The sequence below is a fragment of the Cherax quadricarinatus genome, chromosome 96 (assembly GCF_038502225.1).
Source record: "Cherax quadricarinatus isolate ZL_2023a chromosome 96, ASM3850222v1, whole genome shotgun sequence".
In the NCBI taxonomy this organism is placed as follows: domain Eukaryota; kingdom Metazoa; phylum Arthropoda; class Malacostraca; order Decapoda; family Parastacidae; genus Cherax; species Cherax quadricarinatus.
Window position 1 is genome coordinate 5,874,959 of NC_091387.1, and position 17,837 is coordinate 5,892,795.

General features: G+C 40.6%; 1 protein-coding gene across 4 annotated transcripts in view; it reads left to right on the plus strand.

Annotated features, from left to right (window-relative positions):
- LOC128701751 (CCR4-NOT transcription complex subunit 2) overlaps positions 1-17,837 on the plus strand; it is a 45,930-nt gene that overhangs the window by 14,011 nt on the left and 14,082 nt on the right. For 3 of the 4 annotated variants that reach the window (XM_070105047.1, XM_053795664.2, XM_053795661.2), the window contains 4 exons: positions 407-659; positions 2,134-2,324; positions 5,891-5,992; positions 8,696-8,842. In XM_070105047.1, the coding sequence (XP_069961148.1) occupies positions 407-659; positions 2,134-2,324; positions 5,891-5,992; positions 8,696-8,842 (693 nt within the window). The remainder of the gene's footprint in view (positions 1-406; positions 660-2,133; positions 2,325-5,890; positions 5,993-8,695; positions 8,843-17,837) is intronic. The other variant, XM_053795663.2, reaches the window with a different exon arrangement.

Below are 17,837 nucleotides of genomic sequence, written 5' to 3' on the forward strand. Positions count from 1 at the left end.
TCCTTTAATTTATTCAATAAAATTATTATTTATAAGCAAATGCTATGCACAAAAAAAATTTATATTCTTAATCAGCATAGTTGATTTAGTGACTCAGACATCAGTGAGTGCATGTATGTTTTTAAAATTGTGTTTAACCCTTCAACTGTCCAAGCGTAGATCTACGTTTACTCTCGTAGTGCTCCGAGCATAGATTACGTTTTATTTTGCATTTTAAAGCATGTAAAATAAAACGTAGATCTACGTTTGAAGCGCTAGCAGTACAAACGTAGATCTACATTTGGACGGTTTAAGGGTTAATGATGTGACACCACAGTCATAGCTCCATCTCTATGACCGAAAGTATGGTACAAGAAGTTAGTTATACACATTTGCACTGATAATAAAGAGGCTATTTCCCTTTCAGGTATTATGGGGAGTTTAGGCGGTACTGTTGCGAGAAGCATTGAGAGCCGTGGCATCGTGAGTGGTCCGAGCGTAGGTAACCTGGTGAGCAGTGGCGGAGGTGGCTCTGGGGGTCCCAGTCTGGCAGCACTGTCCTCGGCAGTGGCAGCATCGCACAACACCAACTCACTATTCATGGCGAACAGTATTCAAGCGACTGCTGCCACGCAACAACGGGCTGTCAGCGAGATGCTGCGGCATATGCAAGGCCTCGGGTGAGAACTGAAAAGCTTTTTTCAAAAATTCACCAATAACCCATTGTTCTGGGACAAATGAAACTGTTGTCATAAGGGTCCTCTTCTAAATGTGGTTATTTGTGAATTGTTCCAGCCCTGGTATTGTAACTTTTATTGTTCAGGAAACGTTTCTTATTGTCTCGTCTAATTTTATAATACATCAGCCATTTCCCACCAAGGCATGGTGACCCAAGAAAGAAGAAACACTTTCATCATCACTCATTCCATCACTGTCTTGCCAGAGGCGTGCTGATTCTATAGTTCAAGAAATGCAAATCGAGACCAGAGTGTCCTTTGTTAACCAGCCCTTGTAATTGCTATATTCCCATGGCTTTTTCGCTTTTTATTCTGTTCTTATACCTTATGTATATTAAACTCCATATCTTTAACCCGTAAACGGTCCAAACGTATATATACGTTTTTTCAACATTTGAAAGTATGAAAAAAAAGTAGATCTTTTTGTTTTTTTACATTTGAAAATGTGTAAAAAAAAACTTTGATCTACTTTTTTTTTTGTTATATTTGAAAATGTGTAAAAAAACGTAGATCTACTTTTGTAGCACTACGCATGTGAACGTAGATCTGCCTGGACCGTTTACGGGTTAAAGGAAGGGTTTGAGATATTGGCTATTTTGGAGTGACATTTAAACTGTCGTATCTAAGCACCTCTGCAAAGACAGTGATTATGTGTGAATGATGGTAAAAGTGTTTTCTTTTTTTTTTTTTTTTCGGGGTCCGTCTGCCTCGGTGGGAAACTGCCAACATGTCAACAAAAAAAAAAAATCTGGTATTATTATCTCACACCTCCCAGACTATATCATTTTATCAGTTAAAACAAACATTTGGATTAGTTAGAAAGGATCCATAGAAATGCTACAAATGGTTACCAGAGTTTAAAAACATGAGTTATGTTGACAGACTGAAATTATTAAGTATGCCCATGGTGCTGTCAGCAGGAGGTGAAGACACGTGGTAGCCATGTTTATTACCATTGTAGTCTAAAGTTAGGCTTAAGAGGCATGTAAGTTCCCCCGTTTTCTGATAACGTGTTCATTTTTCCACTATAATCTACCTTGTCCATAATTACTATTGCATTTGCTTTGTCTACTTTCATAAGGTAAAGTCCAGGATCTTTCCTTAATTCATGGTATAACTTAACAAATCTCTGAGGAAAATTATTATTAATAGAGGTGAATACAGTAGAATAGAGTTCCGGGGGTCAACGTCCCTGCGGCCCGGTACATATTGTGGGTTAGTTGTGAATTGTTGCTGTCATGGTGTTGTGGGTTAGGTGTGAATTGTTAGTTGTGGTATTGTGGGTTAGTTGTGAATTGTTGCTGTCATGGTGTTGTGAGTTAGGAGTGAATTGTTAGTCATGGTATTGTGGGTTAGTTGTGAATTGTTTCTGTCTTAGTATTGTGACATACTCAACAGTTTCTTTATTCCATTTCAGGAACAGAAGCTTAAGTGGCTTCGTTGGTAGACCGTACGGCAGCGGAGGCGGCAATAGCATGATGGGTCTCCATAGCAATTTTGGAGGGGACTCTGCCCCTCCTCCGCTAGATCTATCAGAATTTCCTTCTCTCTCTTCTCGAAACACTGACAGCTCTCAACCGAACCCAATGGCTGGAAGACAACCTTATGGTAAGTCTTATTTTTTAATACATTGGTCGTCTCTCGCTGACGAAGGGTGACCCCCCAAAAAAAAGAAACAACTTTATCATCATTCACTCCATCACTGTCTTGCCAGAGGCGTGCCTCCAATACAGTTAAAAGACTGCAGCATCAGCTTCCCTCCTTCAGAGTGCAGTCACTGTACTTCCCATCTCCAGGACTCAAGTCCAGCCTGCCGGTTTCCCTGAATCCTTTCATAAATGTTACTTTGCTGACACTTCAACAGCACGTCAAATCATAAAAACCACTCGTCTCCACTCGCTCCTATCTAAAACACACACACACACACACGCACACACACACTTGCTGGAAGTCCAAGTCCCACACACACAAAGCCTCCTTTATTCCCTCCCTCCAACCTTTTCTAGGCTGACGCCTCCTCCGCCTTCCTTCCACTACAAATTTGTATGCTCTCCAAGTCGTTCTATATTGTTCCATCCTCTCTAAATATCCGAATCGCCTCAGCAACCCCTCCTCAGCTCTCTGGATATTACTTTTAGTAGCCCTGCACCTCTCCTAATTTCCAAACTGCAGATTTTCTGCATTATATTCATACTGCACATTGCCCTCGGACTTGACATCACCACTGCCTCCAGCCTTCTTGTTGCAGCATTCAACACCCATGCAAGAGCATTGGTTTAACCATATTCTCATGCATTCCCCTCTTTACTTCCATGGATAATGTTCTTTGTCTCGTTACGCATCCCTGTCTAAGGCCTACTTTTACTGAGAAGAAGTCTCCCTCTCTCCTATACACCCTAACCTGAGCCTCACTATCCTCATAAAAACTCTTCACTGCTTTCAGTAACCTACTACCTATTCCATATACTTGCAACATCTACCACATTGCTACCCTATCCACCCAATCATATGCCTTTTCTAAATCCATAAATGCAATGAAAACTTCCCTACCTTTATCTAAATATTGTTCTATTATATGCTTCAATATAAACACTTGCTCTACACATCCCTTACCTTGTTCATTTGCGATCCTGCTCTCCATCTTGCCTCTGATTCTTTCAATAATAACCTTACCACACACTATACCTGATATAATCGGTGGGCTTATTTCCCTATGAGTTTTACTCTTTTGTCCCCCTCTCCTTTATACAGGAATTATGAATGCTCTCTGCCAGTTCCTAGGTACCTTCCCCTCTTTCATACATTTATTGAACAAAAGTAGCAACCACTCCAAAACTATATCCCCACCTGCTCATAACATTTCTGTCATGATTCCATCAGTTTCAGCTGCTTTAACCGCCCTCATTCTACGTAATGCTTCGTGCACCTCCCCCAACTCACATCTGGCTCTACATCACTCGTAAAAGACATTACAGTGGACCCCCGGTTCACGATTTTTTTTCACTCCATAAGTATGTTCAGGTGCCAGTACTGACCGAATTTATTCCCATAAGGAATATTGTGAAGTAGATTAGTCCATTTCAGACCCCCAAACATACACGTACAAACGCACTTACATAAATACACTTACATAATTGGTCGCATTCGGAGGTAATCGTTATGCGGGGATCCACTGTATACCTCCCTGGCCAGTACATGAAATTACTGCCTCCCTCTCTTCATAATCATTTAATGGTACCGTGACTGGAACAATACACAATTAACCCACACATAAGAGAGGGCTTATCACGACGTTTCGGTCCGACTTGGACCATTTACAAAGTTTCTATGTGCGGGTTCCTCAAAATATTCCGACCATCTTCCCAATACCTCCATCTCCCCATCTATTAACTCCCCTATTCTGTTTTTAACTGTCACATCCACTTGACAAAGCTTTACATGGTGAAACAAGACTTGACAAAGCTTTACATAGTGAAACAAGACTTGGTAAAGCTTTACATAGTGAAACAAGACTTGGTAAAGCTTTACATAGTGAAACAAGACTTGACGAAGCTTTACATTGTAAAACAAGACTTGACAAAGCTTTACATTGTAAAACAAGACTTGATAAAGCTTTACATAGTAAAAAAAGACTTGATAAAGCTTTACATAGTGAAACAAGACTTGATAAAGCTTTACATAGTAAAACAAGACTTGACAAAGCTTTACATAGTGAAACAAGACTTGATGAAGCTTTACATAGTAAAACAAGACTTGACAAAGCTTTACATAGTGAAACAAGACTTGACAAAGCTTTACATTGTAAAACAAGACTTGACAAAGCTTTACATAGTGAAACAAGACTTGGTAAAGCTTTACATAGTGAAACAAGACTTGACAAAGCTTTACATAGTGAAACAAGACTTGACAAAGCTTTACATAGTAAAAAAAGACTTGATAAAGCTTTACATAGTGAAACAAGACTTGGTAAAGCTTTACATAGTGAAACAAGACTTGACAAAGCTTTACATAGTAAAAAAAGACTTGATAAAGCTTTACATAGTGAAACAAGACTTGACAAAGCTTTACATTGTAAAACAAGACTTGACAAAGCTTTACATTGTAAAACAAGACTTGATAAAGCTTTACATAGTAAAAAAAGACTTGATAAAGCTTTACATAGTGAAACAAGACTTGATAAAGCTTTACATAGTAAAACAAGACTTGACAAAGCTTTACATTGTAAAACAAGACTTGATAAAGCTTTACATAGTAAAAAAAGACTTGATAAAGCTTTACATAGTAAAACAAGACTTGACAAAGCTTTACATAGTAAAACAAGACTTGATAAAGCTTTACATAGTAAAACAAGACTTGATAAAGCTTTACATAGTAAAACAAGACTTGATAAAGCTTTACATAGTAAAACAAGACTTGATAAAGCTTTACATAGTAAAAAAAGACTTGATAAAGCTTTACATAGTAAAACAAGACTTGACAAAGCTTTACATAGTAAAACAAGACTTGATAAAGCTTTACATAGTAAAACAAGACTTGATAAAGCTTTACATAGTAAAACAAGACTTGATAAAGCTTTACATAGTAAAACAAGACTTGATAAAGCTTTACATAGTAAAACAAGACTTGATAAAGCTTTACATAGTGAAACAAGACTTGATAAAGCTTTACATAGTAAAACAAGACTTGACAAAGCTTTGCATAGTAAAACAAGACTTGATAAAGCTTTACATAGTGAAACAAGACTTGACAAAGCTTTACATAGTAAAACAAGACTTGATAAAGCTTTACATAGTAAAACAAGACTTGATAAAGCTTTACATAGTAAAACAAGACTTGACAAAGCTTTACATGGTGAAACAAGACTTGACAAAGCTTTACATAGTGAAACAAGACTTGACAAAGCTTTACACAGTGAAACAAGACTTGACGAAGCTTTACACAGTGAAACAAGACTTGACAAAGCTTTACACAGTGAAACAAGACTTGACGAAGCTTTACATAGTGAAACAAGACTTGATAAAGCTCTACACAAAATTAAATATGGCCTCAATAAGAGCTTGCTTCGCACTGCATATCTTCTCGTCAATACCATCAGCAGTACAATATTCCGATCCAAAATATTGGTATAGGGTTATGACTAATGGGAAGTTGTTGATGTGCTATGTATTCCACAGTTGGCATGGTAAAGCAGCCTACACCAGAGACCTCAGAGTTCACTATGAGCAGTGAAGATTTTCCGGCATTACCTGGCTCTCAAGCAAATCCCACTGGTAAAAGTAAGTGGCGCTCCTCTGACGTTGCGGTGACTATGTGACCCACATACTGTAGTTCTATCATTTTTGAGCATAATAATGATGCTGTTAACTCTTGTGGGTAAAAGTCGGACCTGATTGGCTTGGGCCAGTAGGCTTATGTGGTGCTTCTTCTTAAGTGTATGTGACTTGGACCTGACTAGCTTGGGCCACTGGGTGACTTTGACCTACCTAGCATGGGCCAGTGGCTGACTTGCACCTGCCTAGCATAGGCCAGTTGGCTTCTGCAGTACTCCTTCTTCCTAATATTCTTATATAACAATTTTGAGTAATAACCCCTCGAAAAGTGGACTTTTTTCCACGTTACACGACCCCCTCCTGTTCGTTTAACCCTTAAACAGATCTTTGTTCGTGTCCGTAGTGCTCCGAATGTTGATCAATGTTTTTTTTTACATGAAGCATGTAAAATAGAAAGTTTGGAGTGCCACACACATAAACGTAGATCTACATTTGGACAGTTTAACGGTTAATGATCGTACTCCAGGTTGATAACCATCCTTTCCTTGTACAACAACTTAGTAATTTTTATATATAAATGGTAATTTTTATACGTAAATTGTTTTCTCTTTCACCAGAGATAGGTTTATTGTTTGGCAAAGGCAGAGTGTTGTTATATCTCCATTAATAACAAAAAAAAAAGGCACAATACCATGACTGGAGCGATACACAAATAACCCGCACATAAAAGAGAGAAGCTTACGACGACGTTTTGGTCCGACTTGGACCATTGACAAAGTCACCCTAACCAGAAGTGGAGCAGGACGGCTATATATTGGCAGGAAGAGGTGGTGGTGGTAGTAGTAGTAGTAGTAGTACAAGAATGGTATATAATACCGACAAGATGAAATTAAGACACATGCGCAACACCCGGGCATCCCTATCGTAGACGTTTCGCCAAACGTCCACAACAAAGACAACCAGACGCCACACATGTGTCTTAATTTCATCAGTAGTTGTAGTAGTAGAAGAGGTAGTGGTAGAAGTGGGAAATAAGGAGGACGAGCCAGTCGAATACAAAGAAAGGGGAGCACTGCAAGAGAGCTAGATGCCCACTGAGGGAGAGCAAGCGCACAGAGGTGCGTGAAAGGGGAAGTGGGAAATAAATGAAGTAGGAACAGAAACACGAGACAGAAGAGAGAAAGACAGCCCAGAGGAGAAAAGGAAAGAGGAAAGGGGAAGAGGGAGAAGAAGAAAAAGAAAAAGAAAAAATGAGGAGTCGGGTTAAGTCACGGGTGTTCTGAAGTTTGGAGCATTTTACAATGTAGTGGGAGAGGAAGGCATCTACAGAGACGAAGCCAGGGCTAAGATTCATACAAGGAAAGTTGTCTATTAGAGAGGACTCAACTAGACGGCGACTGTTCGAGTTGGAAGTAGGGAAGACAGTTTTAGCAGAAGACCAATCAATAGGATGGCTATGATCTCTGACGTGACAGAAAAAAGCATTGTTAGTGTCGGCAAGCCTAACACTATTTTTGTGCTCCTTAAGTCTGTCAGAAAGAGATCAACCAGTTTCTCCGAAGTATTGAAGAGGACAGGAGGAGCAAGAAATAGAGTAGACACCAGGAACGTCGTCGTAAGCTTCTCTCTTTTATGTGTGGGTTATTTGTGTATATCTCCATTGTATAAATACATAACAAAATATGAAAAAATATCATAATACCAAGAGAAGTAGCCGGCAAACCACATGTGTCGTCCCCGAAGCCATCAGCTATTCTTGGGTTGAACCCAACAAATTGATGACTAGTTGATGGTTCCATCAACTTGTTGATGCCCTAGGAGCAGTCACATCTCCTTCAATAGCAAAAAGACATGTTACATCCTGCTCATTAATGATATTTTGATTATTTTTTGTAAAATGCACCCATAAAACAGGGGTTACATCAGCACTTCGTGCTAAACAATGGACCCATCTCTGATGAATACAAAGATGATAGAAAAATATTTTCTTCTTATTTGTCAACTGACTCCTGGCAGACATTCAAGATGGATAACACTACAGGAGAGCCCTGCTTGTACAGCAGGGCTCACCTGTAGTTTCAGGCTACTGCTGTACATTAGGGTCCTGCTTGTACAGCAGGTTAAGTTCTGGGCTGCTGTTGTATAGGAGGATCCTGCTGATATAGCAGGTTAAGCTCTGGGCTGCTGTTGTACAGGAGGGCCCCACTTATACAGCAGGTTAGATTCCAGGCTGCTGTAGGGCCCCACTTATACAGCAGGTTAGATTCCAGGCTGCTGTAGGGGCCCACTTATACAGCAGGTTAGATTCCAGGCTGCTGTAGGGCCCCACTTATACAGCAGGTTAGATTCCACACTACTGTAGGGCCCCACTTATACAGCAGGTTAGATTCCACGCTACTGTAGGGCCCCACTTATACAGCAGGTTAGGGTTCTGGGCTACTGCTTATTGTGAAACACAGCCATTTTTTCACTTTCAAACGCATATAAAAGCCCGATAACACACATACACGTATTGAGCAATAGAGCTAGGCCTAAAAAATGCATATACCTTAAAATATATTTATCCTTAGCTTATAGCGAGTGGTGAATAAGTTTATTGTAGGAAGTCTGAATAATTGAAAACCGCTGCATTAGCGAAACTCTGTGTTTGAAACATTATATTGTTGTGCAGTAGATTGTTGTTTGAACTACCTGATAACCGAAAGAAAGTCTTCTCGCCATTTTCAGATGATGGGTTTTCGAATAATGAAAAGAAATCAAATTCTACGACAGGCACAGACACCCCTTCAGATTTGGTGCTACGAGCAGCGGAGAAATCACAGTCACAGAAGAGAGGAATTCAGACATCACCCGATGGTTTGTATATAGTGCTTCTTGACTTACAATGGGGTTATGTTCCGGTGAGCCCATCAGAAATTGAAAGTACCATAAGCCGAATATGAATACAGCCTCTCCTCACTTAATGACGGAGTTCCGTTCCTAAGACCAAGTCAGTAAACGAATTCATGGCTAAGTGAGGAGCACATTATAATGGTAGTGAATTTGTTCATTCATTCATTAGAGGTTCGCCGGTACTTCCGGCCCAGGTCTTCTCCATGTGGTGACCCAGCTGTGGCCCCCGGTGGGGGGTGTCGTTCATCATCTTTCTTCTGTCTTCTTTCTTGGGCGCTCCAGCTGGAGGGTTCCAGTGAATTTGTGTCAACCATCTAGTGTTTTAATGTTTTAATACATTATTTGTAGCATTTCTGGTATATTTTTTAATGTTTATACAGTTGTGTACTGTATATTGTAATGAACAGGATAAAGGAAATCAATTCTAATATACATTATTTAGGCATGCATGCTGGTCAGACAGCCCGTCATGAGTCCAAGGCATCGGTAAACAAGTACACCTACCATCCGACTTACGACCAGCTCGACATACGTCCACTCGACTTATGACTGTACATCTGGCAGCTGGGCTGGGCCGGCTGATACATGCCGCTGTATAATATTTGACGATACTCGTGGCGGCAACAAACCATGCAGGCAGCATCAGTTTGAGTTACCCTGCCCTATCAGCAGCATCATACGTACTGTATTAACTGTACTAACTGGACAGTAAATTTCACCATGGCCCCTAAGAGCAAGTCTGAATTTTGTACTGGAGATTGTGGCAAGAAAGGCTCTTACTCTCGAACTCTACACCTACCATCTGACTTACGACCGAGTTCGGTTCCGAGAAACCGGTTGTAAGTCGAAATGGTCATAAGTCGAACTTTACTACTGGATATCAACAAAATATTTTTGTAATGACTTTATTTTATTGTTTTATTAGGTATTTCATGTTTTACTTTACTTTTTATGCTGTTAGTACTGTATTTTATACTGTAAGGTTTAGGATAAACACTGTGTACAACACAAATAGTTGATTTCCCAGAAATTTGGCATAAAAAACACGGTCGTAAGTCGAGTGGTCATAAGTCGAGCAGGTCGTAAGTCGGATGGTAGGTGTATTTGTTTTCACTGTTGCACATAAATCTGTCTGTCTCTGTCTGTCTTTTGTCTTTCTCTTTACCTGTGTGTCTGTCTTTTCTGTCAGCTTGTCTCTCTGTCTCAGAGCCGCTCATGAACCAACAGGTTTTACACACGAAGCAGAGTTGTCACATCTTCAATATGACGCCAATATCACTTTACAGCTTATTTATCTATCACAATTCATCTAATATGACATAATAAACAATATAAATAACATAAAAACATGACGTACACGCTAGAATGAATAAAATATAAACTTAACCGCTTTAAACTCCACATGTTGCACCTGTGCTGGTGTGTAAGTAACATTAAAATCATTAAGAGTGTGTTATTGGTCTTGAAGATGCCATATTAATAATGATAATAACACAATAATAATCACTCTGAGGCGAATTATGTATAAAACTTTAATATAGACCATTTTGCTTAATCCATCTATGATTTTTTTTTTTTCAAAATTGTATATAATAAACTTGCTATGTAACATAAAAATTCTGTCTCATAAACACGCTAGATAACAGGGATATCTTGCTACTTCTACTTACACTTTGGTCACACTTCACAGACACGCACATGCATATATATATATACATACATCTAGGTTTTTCTCCTTTTTCTAAATAGCTCTTGTTCCTCTTTATTTCTTCTATTGTCCATGGGGAAGTGGAAAAGAATCTTTCCTCCGTAAGCCATGCGTGTCGTATGAGGCGACTAAAATGCCGGGAGCAATGGGCTAGTAACCCCTTCTCCTGTAGACACTTACTAAAAAAGAGAAGAAGAAAAACTTTATAAAACTGGGATGCTTAAATGTGCGTGGATGTAGTGCTGATGACAAGAAACGGATGATTGCTGATGTTATGAATGAAAAGAAGTTGGATGTCCTGGCCCTAAGCGAAACAAAGCTGAAGGGGGTAGGGGAGTTTCGGTGGGGGGAAATAAATGGGATTAAATCTGGAGTATCTGAGAGAGTTAGAGCAAAGGAAGGGGTAGCAGTAATGTTAAATGATCAGTTATGGAAGGAGAAAAGAGAATATGAATGTGTAAATTCAAGAATTATGTGGATTAAAGTAAAGGTTGGATGCGAGAAGTGGGTCATAATAAGCGTGTATGCACCTGGAGAAGAGAGGAATGCAGAGGAGAGAGAGAGATTTTGGGAGATGTTAAGTGAATGTATAGGAGCCTTTGAACCAAGTGAGAGAGTAATTGTGGTAGGGGACCTGAATGCTAAAGTAGGAGAAACTTTTAGAGAGGGTGTGGTAGGTAAGTTTGGGGTACCAGGTGTAAATGATAATGGGAGCCCTTTGATTGAACTTTGTATAGAAAGGGGTTTAGTTATAGGTAATACATATTTTAAGAAAAAGAGGATAAATAAGTATACAAGATATGATGTAGGGCAAAATGACAGTAGTTTGTTGGATTATGTATTGGTAGATAAAAGACTTATAGGTAGTAGGTTGGTAGACAGCAACCACCCAGGGAGGTACTACCATCCTGCCAAGTGAGTGTAAAACGAAAGCCTGTAATTGTTTTACATGATGGTAGGATTGCTGGTGTCTTTTGTCTGTCTCATAAATATGCAAGATTACAGGTAAGTCTTGCTACTTCTACTTACACTTAGGTCACACTAAACATACATGTACAAGCATATATATACACACCCCTCTGGGTTTTCTTCTATTTTCTTTCTAATTCTTGTTCTTGTTTATTTCCTCTTATCTCCATGGGGAAGTGGAACAGAATTCTTCCTCCGTAAGCCATGCGTGTTGTAAGAGGCAACTAAAATGCCGGGAGCAAGGGGCTAGTAACCTCTTCTCCTGTATATATTACTAAATGTAAAAGGAGAAACTTTCGTTTTTCCTTTTGGGCCACCCCGCCTCGGTGGGATACGGCCGGTGTGTTGAAAGAAAGAAGAAAGAAAGATCTCCATGGGGAAGTGGAACAGAATTCTTCCTCTGTAAGCCATGCGTGTCGTAAGAGGTGACTAAAATGCCGGGAGCAAGGGGCTAGTAACCCCTTCTCCTGTATATATTACTAAATTTAAAAGGAGAAACTTCAGTTTTTTCTTTTGGGCCACCCCACCTCAGTGGGATACGGCTGGTACGTTGAAAGAAAAAGAAAAAGATAAAAGACTGTTGAGTAGACTTCAGGATGTACATGTTTATAGAGGAGCCACAGATATATCAGATCACTTTCTAGTTGTAGCTACACTGAGAGTAAAAGGTAGATGGGATACAAGGAGAATAGAAGCATCAGGGAAGAGAGAGGTGAAGGTTTATAAACTAAAAGAGGAGGCAGTTAGGGTAAGATATAAACAGCTATTGGAGGATAGATGGGCTAATGAGAGCATCGGCAATGGGGTCGAAGAGGTATGGGGTAGGTTTAAAAATGTAGTGTTAGAGTGTTCAGCAGAAGTTTGTGGTTACAGGAAAGTGGGTGCGGGAGGGAAGAGGAGCGATTGTGGAATGATGATGTAAAGAGAGTAGTAAGGGAGAAAAAGTTAGCATATGAGAAGTTTTTACAAAGTAGAAGTGATGCAAGGAGGGAAGAGTATATGGAGAAAAAGAGAGAGGTTAAGAGAGTGGTGAAGCAATGTAAAAAGAGAGCAAATGAGAGAGTGGGTGAGATGTTATCAACAAATTTTGTTGAAAATAAGAAAAAGTTTTGGAGTGAGATTAACAAGTTAAGAAAGCCTAGAGAACAAATGGATTTGTCAGTTAAAAATAGGAGAGGAGAGTTATTAAATGGAGAGTTAGAGGTATTGGGAAGATGGAGGGAATATTTTGAGGAATTGTTAAATGTTGATGAAGATAGGGAAGCTGTGATTTCGTGTATAGGGCAAGGAGGAACAACATTTTGTAGGAGTGAGGAAGAGCCAGTTGTGAGTGGGGGGGAAGTTCGTGAGGCAGTAGGTAAAATGAAAGGGGGTAAGGCAGCCGGGATTGATGGGATAAAGATAGAAATGTTAAAAGCAGGTGGGGATGTAGTTTTGGAGTGGTTGGTGCAATTATTTAATAAATGTATGGAAGAGGGTAAGGTACCTAGGGATTGGCAGAGAGCATGCATAGTTCCTTTGTATAAAGGCAAAGGGGATAAAAGAGAGTGCAAAAATTATAGGGGGATAAGTCTGTTAGAGTATACCTGGCAAAGTGTATGGTAGAGTTATTATTGAAAGAATTAAGAGTAAGACGGAGAATAGGATAGCAGATGAACAAGGAGGCTTTAGGAAAGGTAGGGGGTGTGTGGACCAGGTGTTTACAGTGAAACATATAAGTGAACAGTATTTAGATAAGGCTAAAGAGGTCTTTGTGGCATTTATGGATTTGGTAAAGGCGTATGACAGGGTGGATAGGGGGGCAATGTGGCAGATGTTGCAGGTGTATGGTGTAGGAGGTAGGTTACTGAAAGCAGTGAAGAGTTTTTACGAGGATAGTGAGGCTCAAGTTAGAGTATGTAGGAAAGAGGGAAATTATTTCCCAGTAAAAGTAGGCCTTAGACAAGGATGTGTGATGTCACCGTGGTTGTTTAATATATTTATAGATGGGGTTGTAAGAGAAGTAAATGCGAGGGTCTTGGCAAGAGGCGTGGAGTTAAAAGATAAAGAATCACACATAAAGTGGGAGTTGTCACAGTTGCTCTTTGCTGATGACACTGTGCTCTTGGGAGATTCTGAAGAGAAGTTGCAGAGATTGGTGGATGAATTTGGTAGGGTGTGCAAAAGAAGAAAATTGAAAGTGAATACAGGAAAGAGTAAGGTTATGAGGATAACAAAAAGATTAGGTGATGAAAGATTGGATATCAGATTGGAGGGAGAGAGTATGGAGGAGGTGAATGTATTCAGATATTTGGGAGTGGACGTGTCAGCGGATGGGTCTATGAAAGATGAGGTGAATCATAGAATTGATGAGGGGAAAAGGGTGAGTGGTGCACTTAGGAGTCTCTGGAGACAAAGAAATTTGTCCTTGGAGGCAAAGAGGGGAATGTATGAGAGTATAGTTTTACCAACGCTCTTATATGGGTGTGAAGCATGGGTGATGAATGTTGCAGCGAGGAGAAGGCTGGAGGCAGTGGAGATGTCATGTCTGAGAGCAATGTGTGGTGTGAATATAATGCAGAGAATTCGTAGTTTGGAAGTTAGGAGGAGGTGCGGGATTACCAAAACTGTTGTCCAGAGGGCTGAGGAAGGGTTGTTGAGGTGGTTCGGACATGTGGAGAGAATGGAGCGAAACAGAATAACTTCAAGAGTGTATCAGTCTGTAGTGGAAGGAAGGCGGGGTAGGGGTCGGCCTAGGAAAGGTTGGAGGGAGGGGGTAAAGGAGGTTTTGTGTGCGAGGGGCTTGGACTTCCAGCAGGCATGCGTGAGCGTGTTTGATAGGAGTGAATGGAGACAAATGGTTTTTAATACTTGACGTGCTGTTGGAGTGTGAGCAAAGTAACATTTATGAAGGGGTTCAGGGAAACCGGCAGGCCGGACTTGAGTCCTGGAGATGGGAAGTACAGTGCCTGCACTCTGAAGGAGGGGTGTTAATGTTGCAGTTTAAAAACTGGAGTGTAAAGCACCCTTCTGGCAAGACAGTGATGGAGTGAATGATGGTGAAAGTTTTTCTTTTTCGGGCCACCCTGCCTTGGTGGGAATCGGCCAGTGTGATAAAAAAAAAAAATGTGAGATGTTTTTCCAGTCAGCGAACAATAACCATTCTTGTCTGGGCTGATAAGAACAACAACAAATAATTTACAAAACTCGCAAACCTTCTACACTCATTCTCTCTCGTTTATTCATTTAATCTTGTTTACTCACCTCTCTCTCTCGACATTAAGACTACAGATATTTTAAGGTAAGTAATGAGTAAACACTATATTATATTATAGTTTAATAATATTAGTACATTATAGGAAGTAGGTTGGTAGACAACAACCACCCAGGGAGGTACTACCATCCTGTGCTAGTAGGCTGGTAGACAACCACCCAGGGAGGTACTACCATCCTGTGGTAGTAGGTTGGTAGACAACAACCACCCAGGGTGGTACTACCATCCTGTGGTAGTAGGTTGGTAGACAACCACCACCCAGGGAAGTACTACCATCCTGTGCTAGTAGGCTGGTAGACAACCACCCAGGGAGGTACTACCATCCTGTGGTAGTAGGTTGGTAGACAACAACCACCCAGGGTGGTACTACCATCCTGTGGTAGTAGGTTGGTAGACAACCACCACCCAGGGAAGTACTACCATCCTGTGCTAGTAGGCTGGTAGACAACCACCCAGGGAGGTACTACCATCCTGTGCTAGTAGGCTGGTAGACAACCACCCAGGGAGGTACGACCATCCTGTGCTAGTAGGCTGGTAGACAACAACCACCCAGGGAGGTACTACCATCCTGCCAAGTGAGTGTAAAATGAAATCCTGTAATTGTTTTACATGATGGTAGGATTGCTGGTGTCTTTTGTCTGTCTCATAAACCTGCAAGATTTCAGGTACATCTTGCTACTTCTACTTACACTTAGGTCACACTACACATACATGTACAAACATATATATACACACCCCTCTGGGTTTTCTTCTATTTTCTTTCTAGTTCTTGTTTATTTCCTCTTGCCTCCATGGGGAAGTGGAACAGAATTCTTCCTCCGTAAGTCATGCGTGTTGTAAGAGGCGACTAAAATGCCGGGAAGCAAGGGGCTAGTAACCTCTTCTCCTGTATATATTACGAAATGTAAAAGGAGAAACTTTCGTTTTTCCTTTTGGGCCGCCCTGCCTCGGTGGGATACGGCCGGTGTGTTGAAAGAAAGAAGAATATTAGTACATACGTGAAGAGAGTGGTGAGAGAGTGCAAAAGGAGAGCAGATGATAGAGTGGGAGAGGCACTGTCAAGAAATTTTAATGAAAATAAGAAAAAATTTTGGAGTAAGTTAAACAAGTTAAGAAAGCCTAGGGAAAGTATGGATTTGTCAGTTAAAAACAGAGTAGGGGAATTAGTAGATGGGGAAAGGGAGGTATTAGGTAGATGGCGAGAATATTTTGAGGAACTTTTAAATGTTGAGGAAGAAAGGGAGGCGGTAATTTCATGCACTGGCCAGGGAGGTATACCATCTTTTAGGAGTGAAGAAGAGCAGAATGTAGGTGTGGTGGAGGTACGTGAGGCATTACGTAGAATGAAAGGGGGTAAAGCAGCTGGAACTGATGGGATCATGACAGAAATGTTAAAAGCAGGGGGGGATATAGTGTTGGAGTGGTTGGTACTTTTGTTTAATAAATGTATGAAAGAGGGGAAGGTACCTAGGGATTGGCAGAGAGCATGTATAGTCCCTTTATATAAAGGGAAAGGGGACAAAAGAGATTGTAAAAATTATAGAGGAATAAGTTTACTGAGTATACCAGGAAAAGTATACGGTAGTGTTATAATTGAAAGAATTAGAGGTAAGACAGAATGTAGGATTGCGGATGAGCAGGGAGATTTCAGAGTGGGTAGGGGATGTGTAGATCAAGTGTTTACATTGAAGCATATATGTGAACAGTATTTAGTACAGTGCCTGCACTCTGAAGGAGGGGTGTTAATGTTGCAGTTTAAAAACTGTAGTGTAAAGCACCCTTCTGGCAAGACAGTGATGGAGTGAATGATGGTGAAAGTTTTTCTTTTTCGGGCCACCCTGCCTTGGTGGGAATCGGCCGGTGTGATAATAAAAAAATAAATATTTAGATAAAGGTAGGGAAGTTTTTATTGCATTTATGGATTTAGAAAAGGCATATGATAGAGTGGATAGAGGAGCAATGTGGCAGATGTTGCAAGTACAGTGGACCCCCGCATACCGTTGGCCTTGCATAACGTTAAATCCGCATACCGATACATTTTATCGCTAAGATTTTGCCTCGCATACCGCTAAAAAACCCGCTCAACGCTGTTCGTGCGAGACGCATCTAATGTGCGGCCTTAGCCAACCTCACATGTTCCGCCGGTGGCATTGTTTACCAGCCAGCCTCCGCGGTAACATCCAAGCATACAATCGGAACATTTCGTATTATTACAGTGTTTTTGGTGATTTTATCTGCAAAATAAGTGACCATGGGCCCCAAGAAAGCTTCTAGTGCCAACCCTACAGCAATAAGGGTGAGAATTACTATAGAGATGAAGAAAGAGATCTTTGATAAGTATGAAAGTGGAGTGCGTGTCTCCGAGCTGGCCAGGTTGTATAATAAACCCCAATCAACCATCTCTACTATTGTGGGCAACAAAACGGCACTCAAGGAAGCTGTTCTTGCCAAAGGTTCAACTGTGTTTTCGAAACAGAGATCGCAAGTGATGGAAGGTGTTGAGAGACTCTTATTGGTATGGATAAATGAAAAACAGATAGCAGGAGATAGCATCTCTCAAGTGATCATAAGTGAAAAGGCTAGGAAGTTGCATCAGGATTTAATTAAAAAAATGCCTGCAACAAGTGATGATGTGAGTGAATTTAAGGCCAGCAAAGGTTGGTTTGAGAGATTTAAGAAGCGTAGTGGCATACATAGTGTGATAAGGCATGGTGAGGCTGCCAGTTCAGACCACAAAGCAGCTGAAAAATATGTGCAGGAATTCAAGGAGTACATAGAGAGTGAAGGACTGAAACCTGAACAAGTGTTTAATTGTGATGAAATAGGCCTGTTTTGGAAGAAAATGCCAAGCAGGACCTACATTACTGAGGAGGAAAAGGCACTCCCAGGACATAAGCCTATGAAAGACATGCTTACTCTGTTGATGTGTTCCAATGCTAGTGGTGATCGCAAAGTGAAGCCTTTATTAGTGTATCACTCAGAAACTCCCAGAGGGTTCAGGCAAAAGAATATCCTCAAGGCTAATTTGT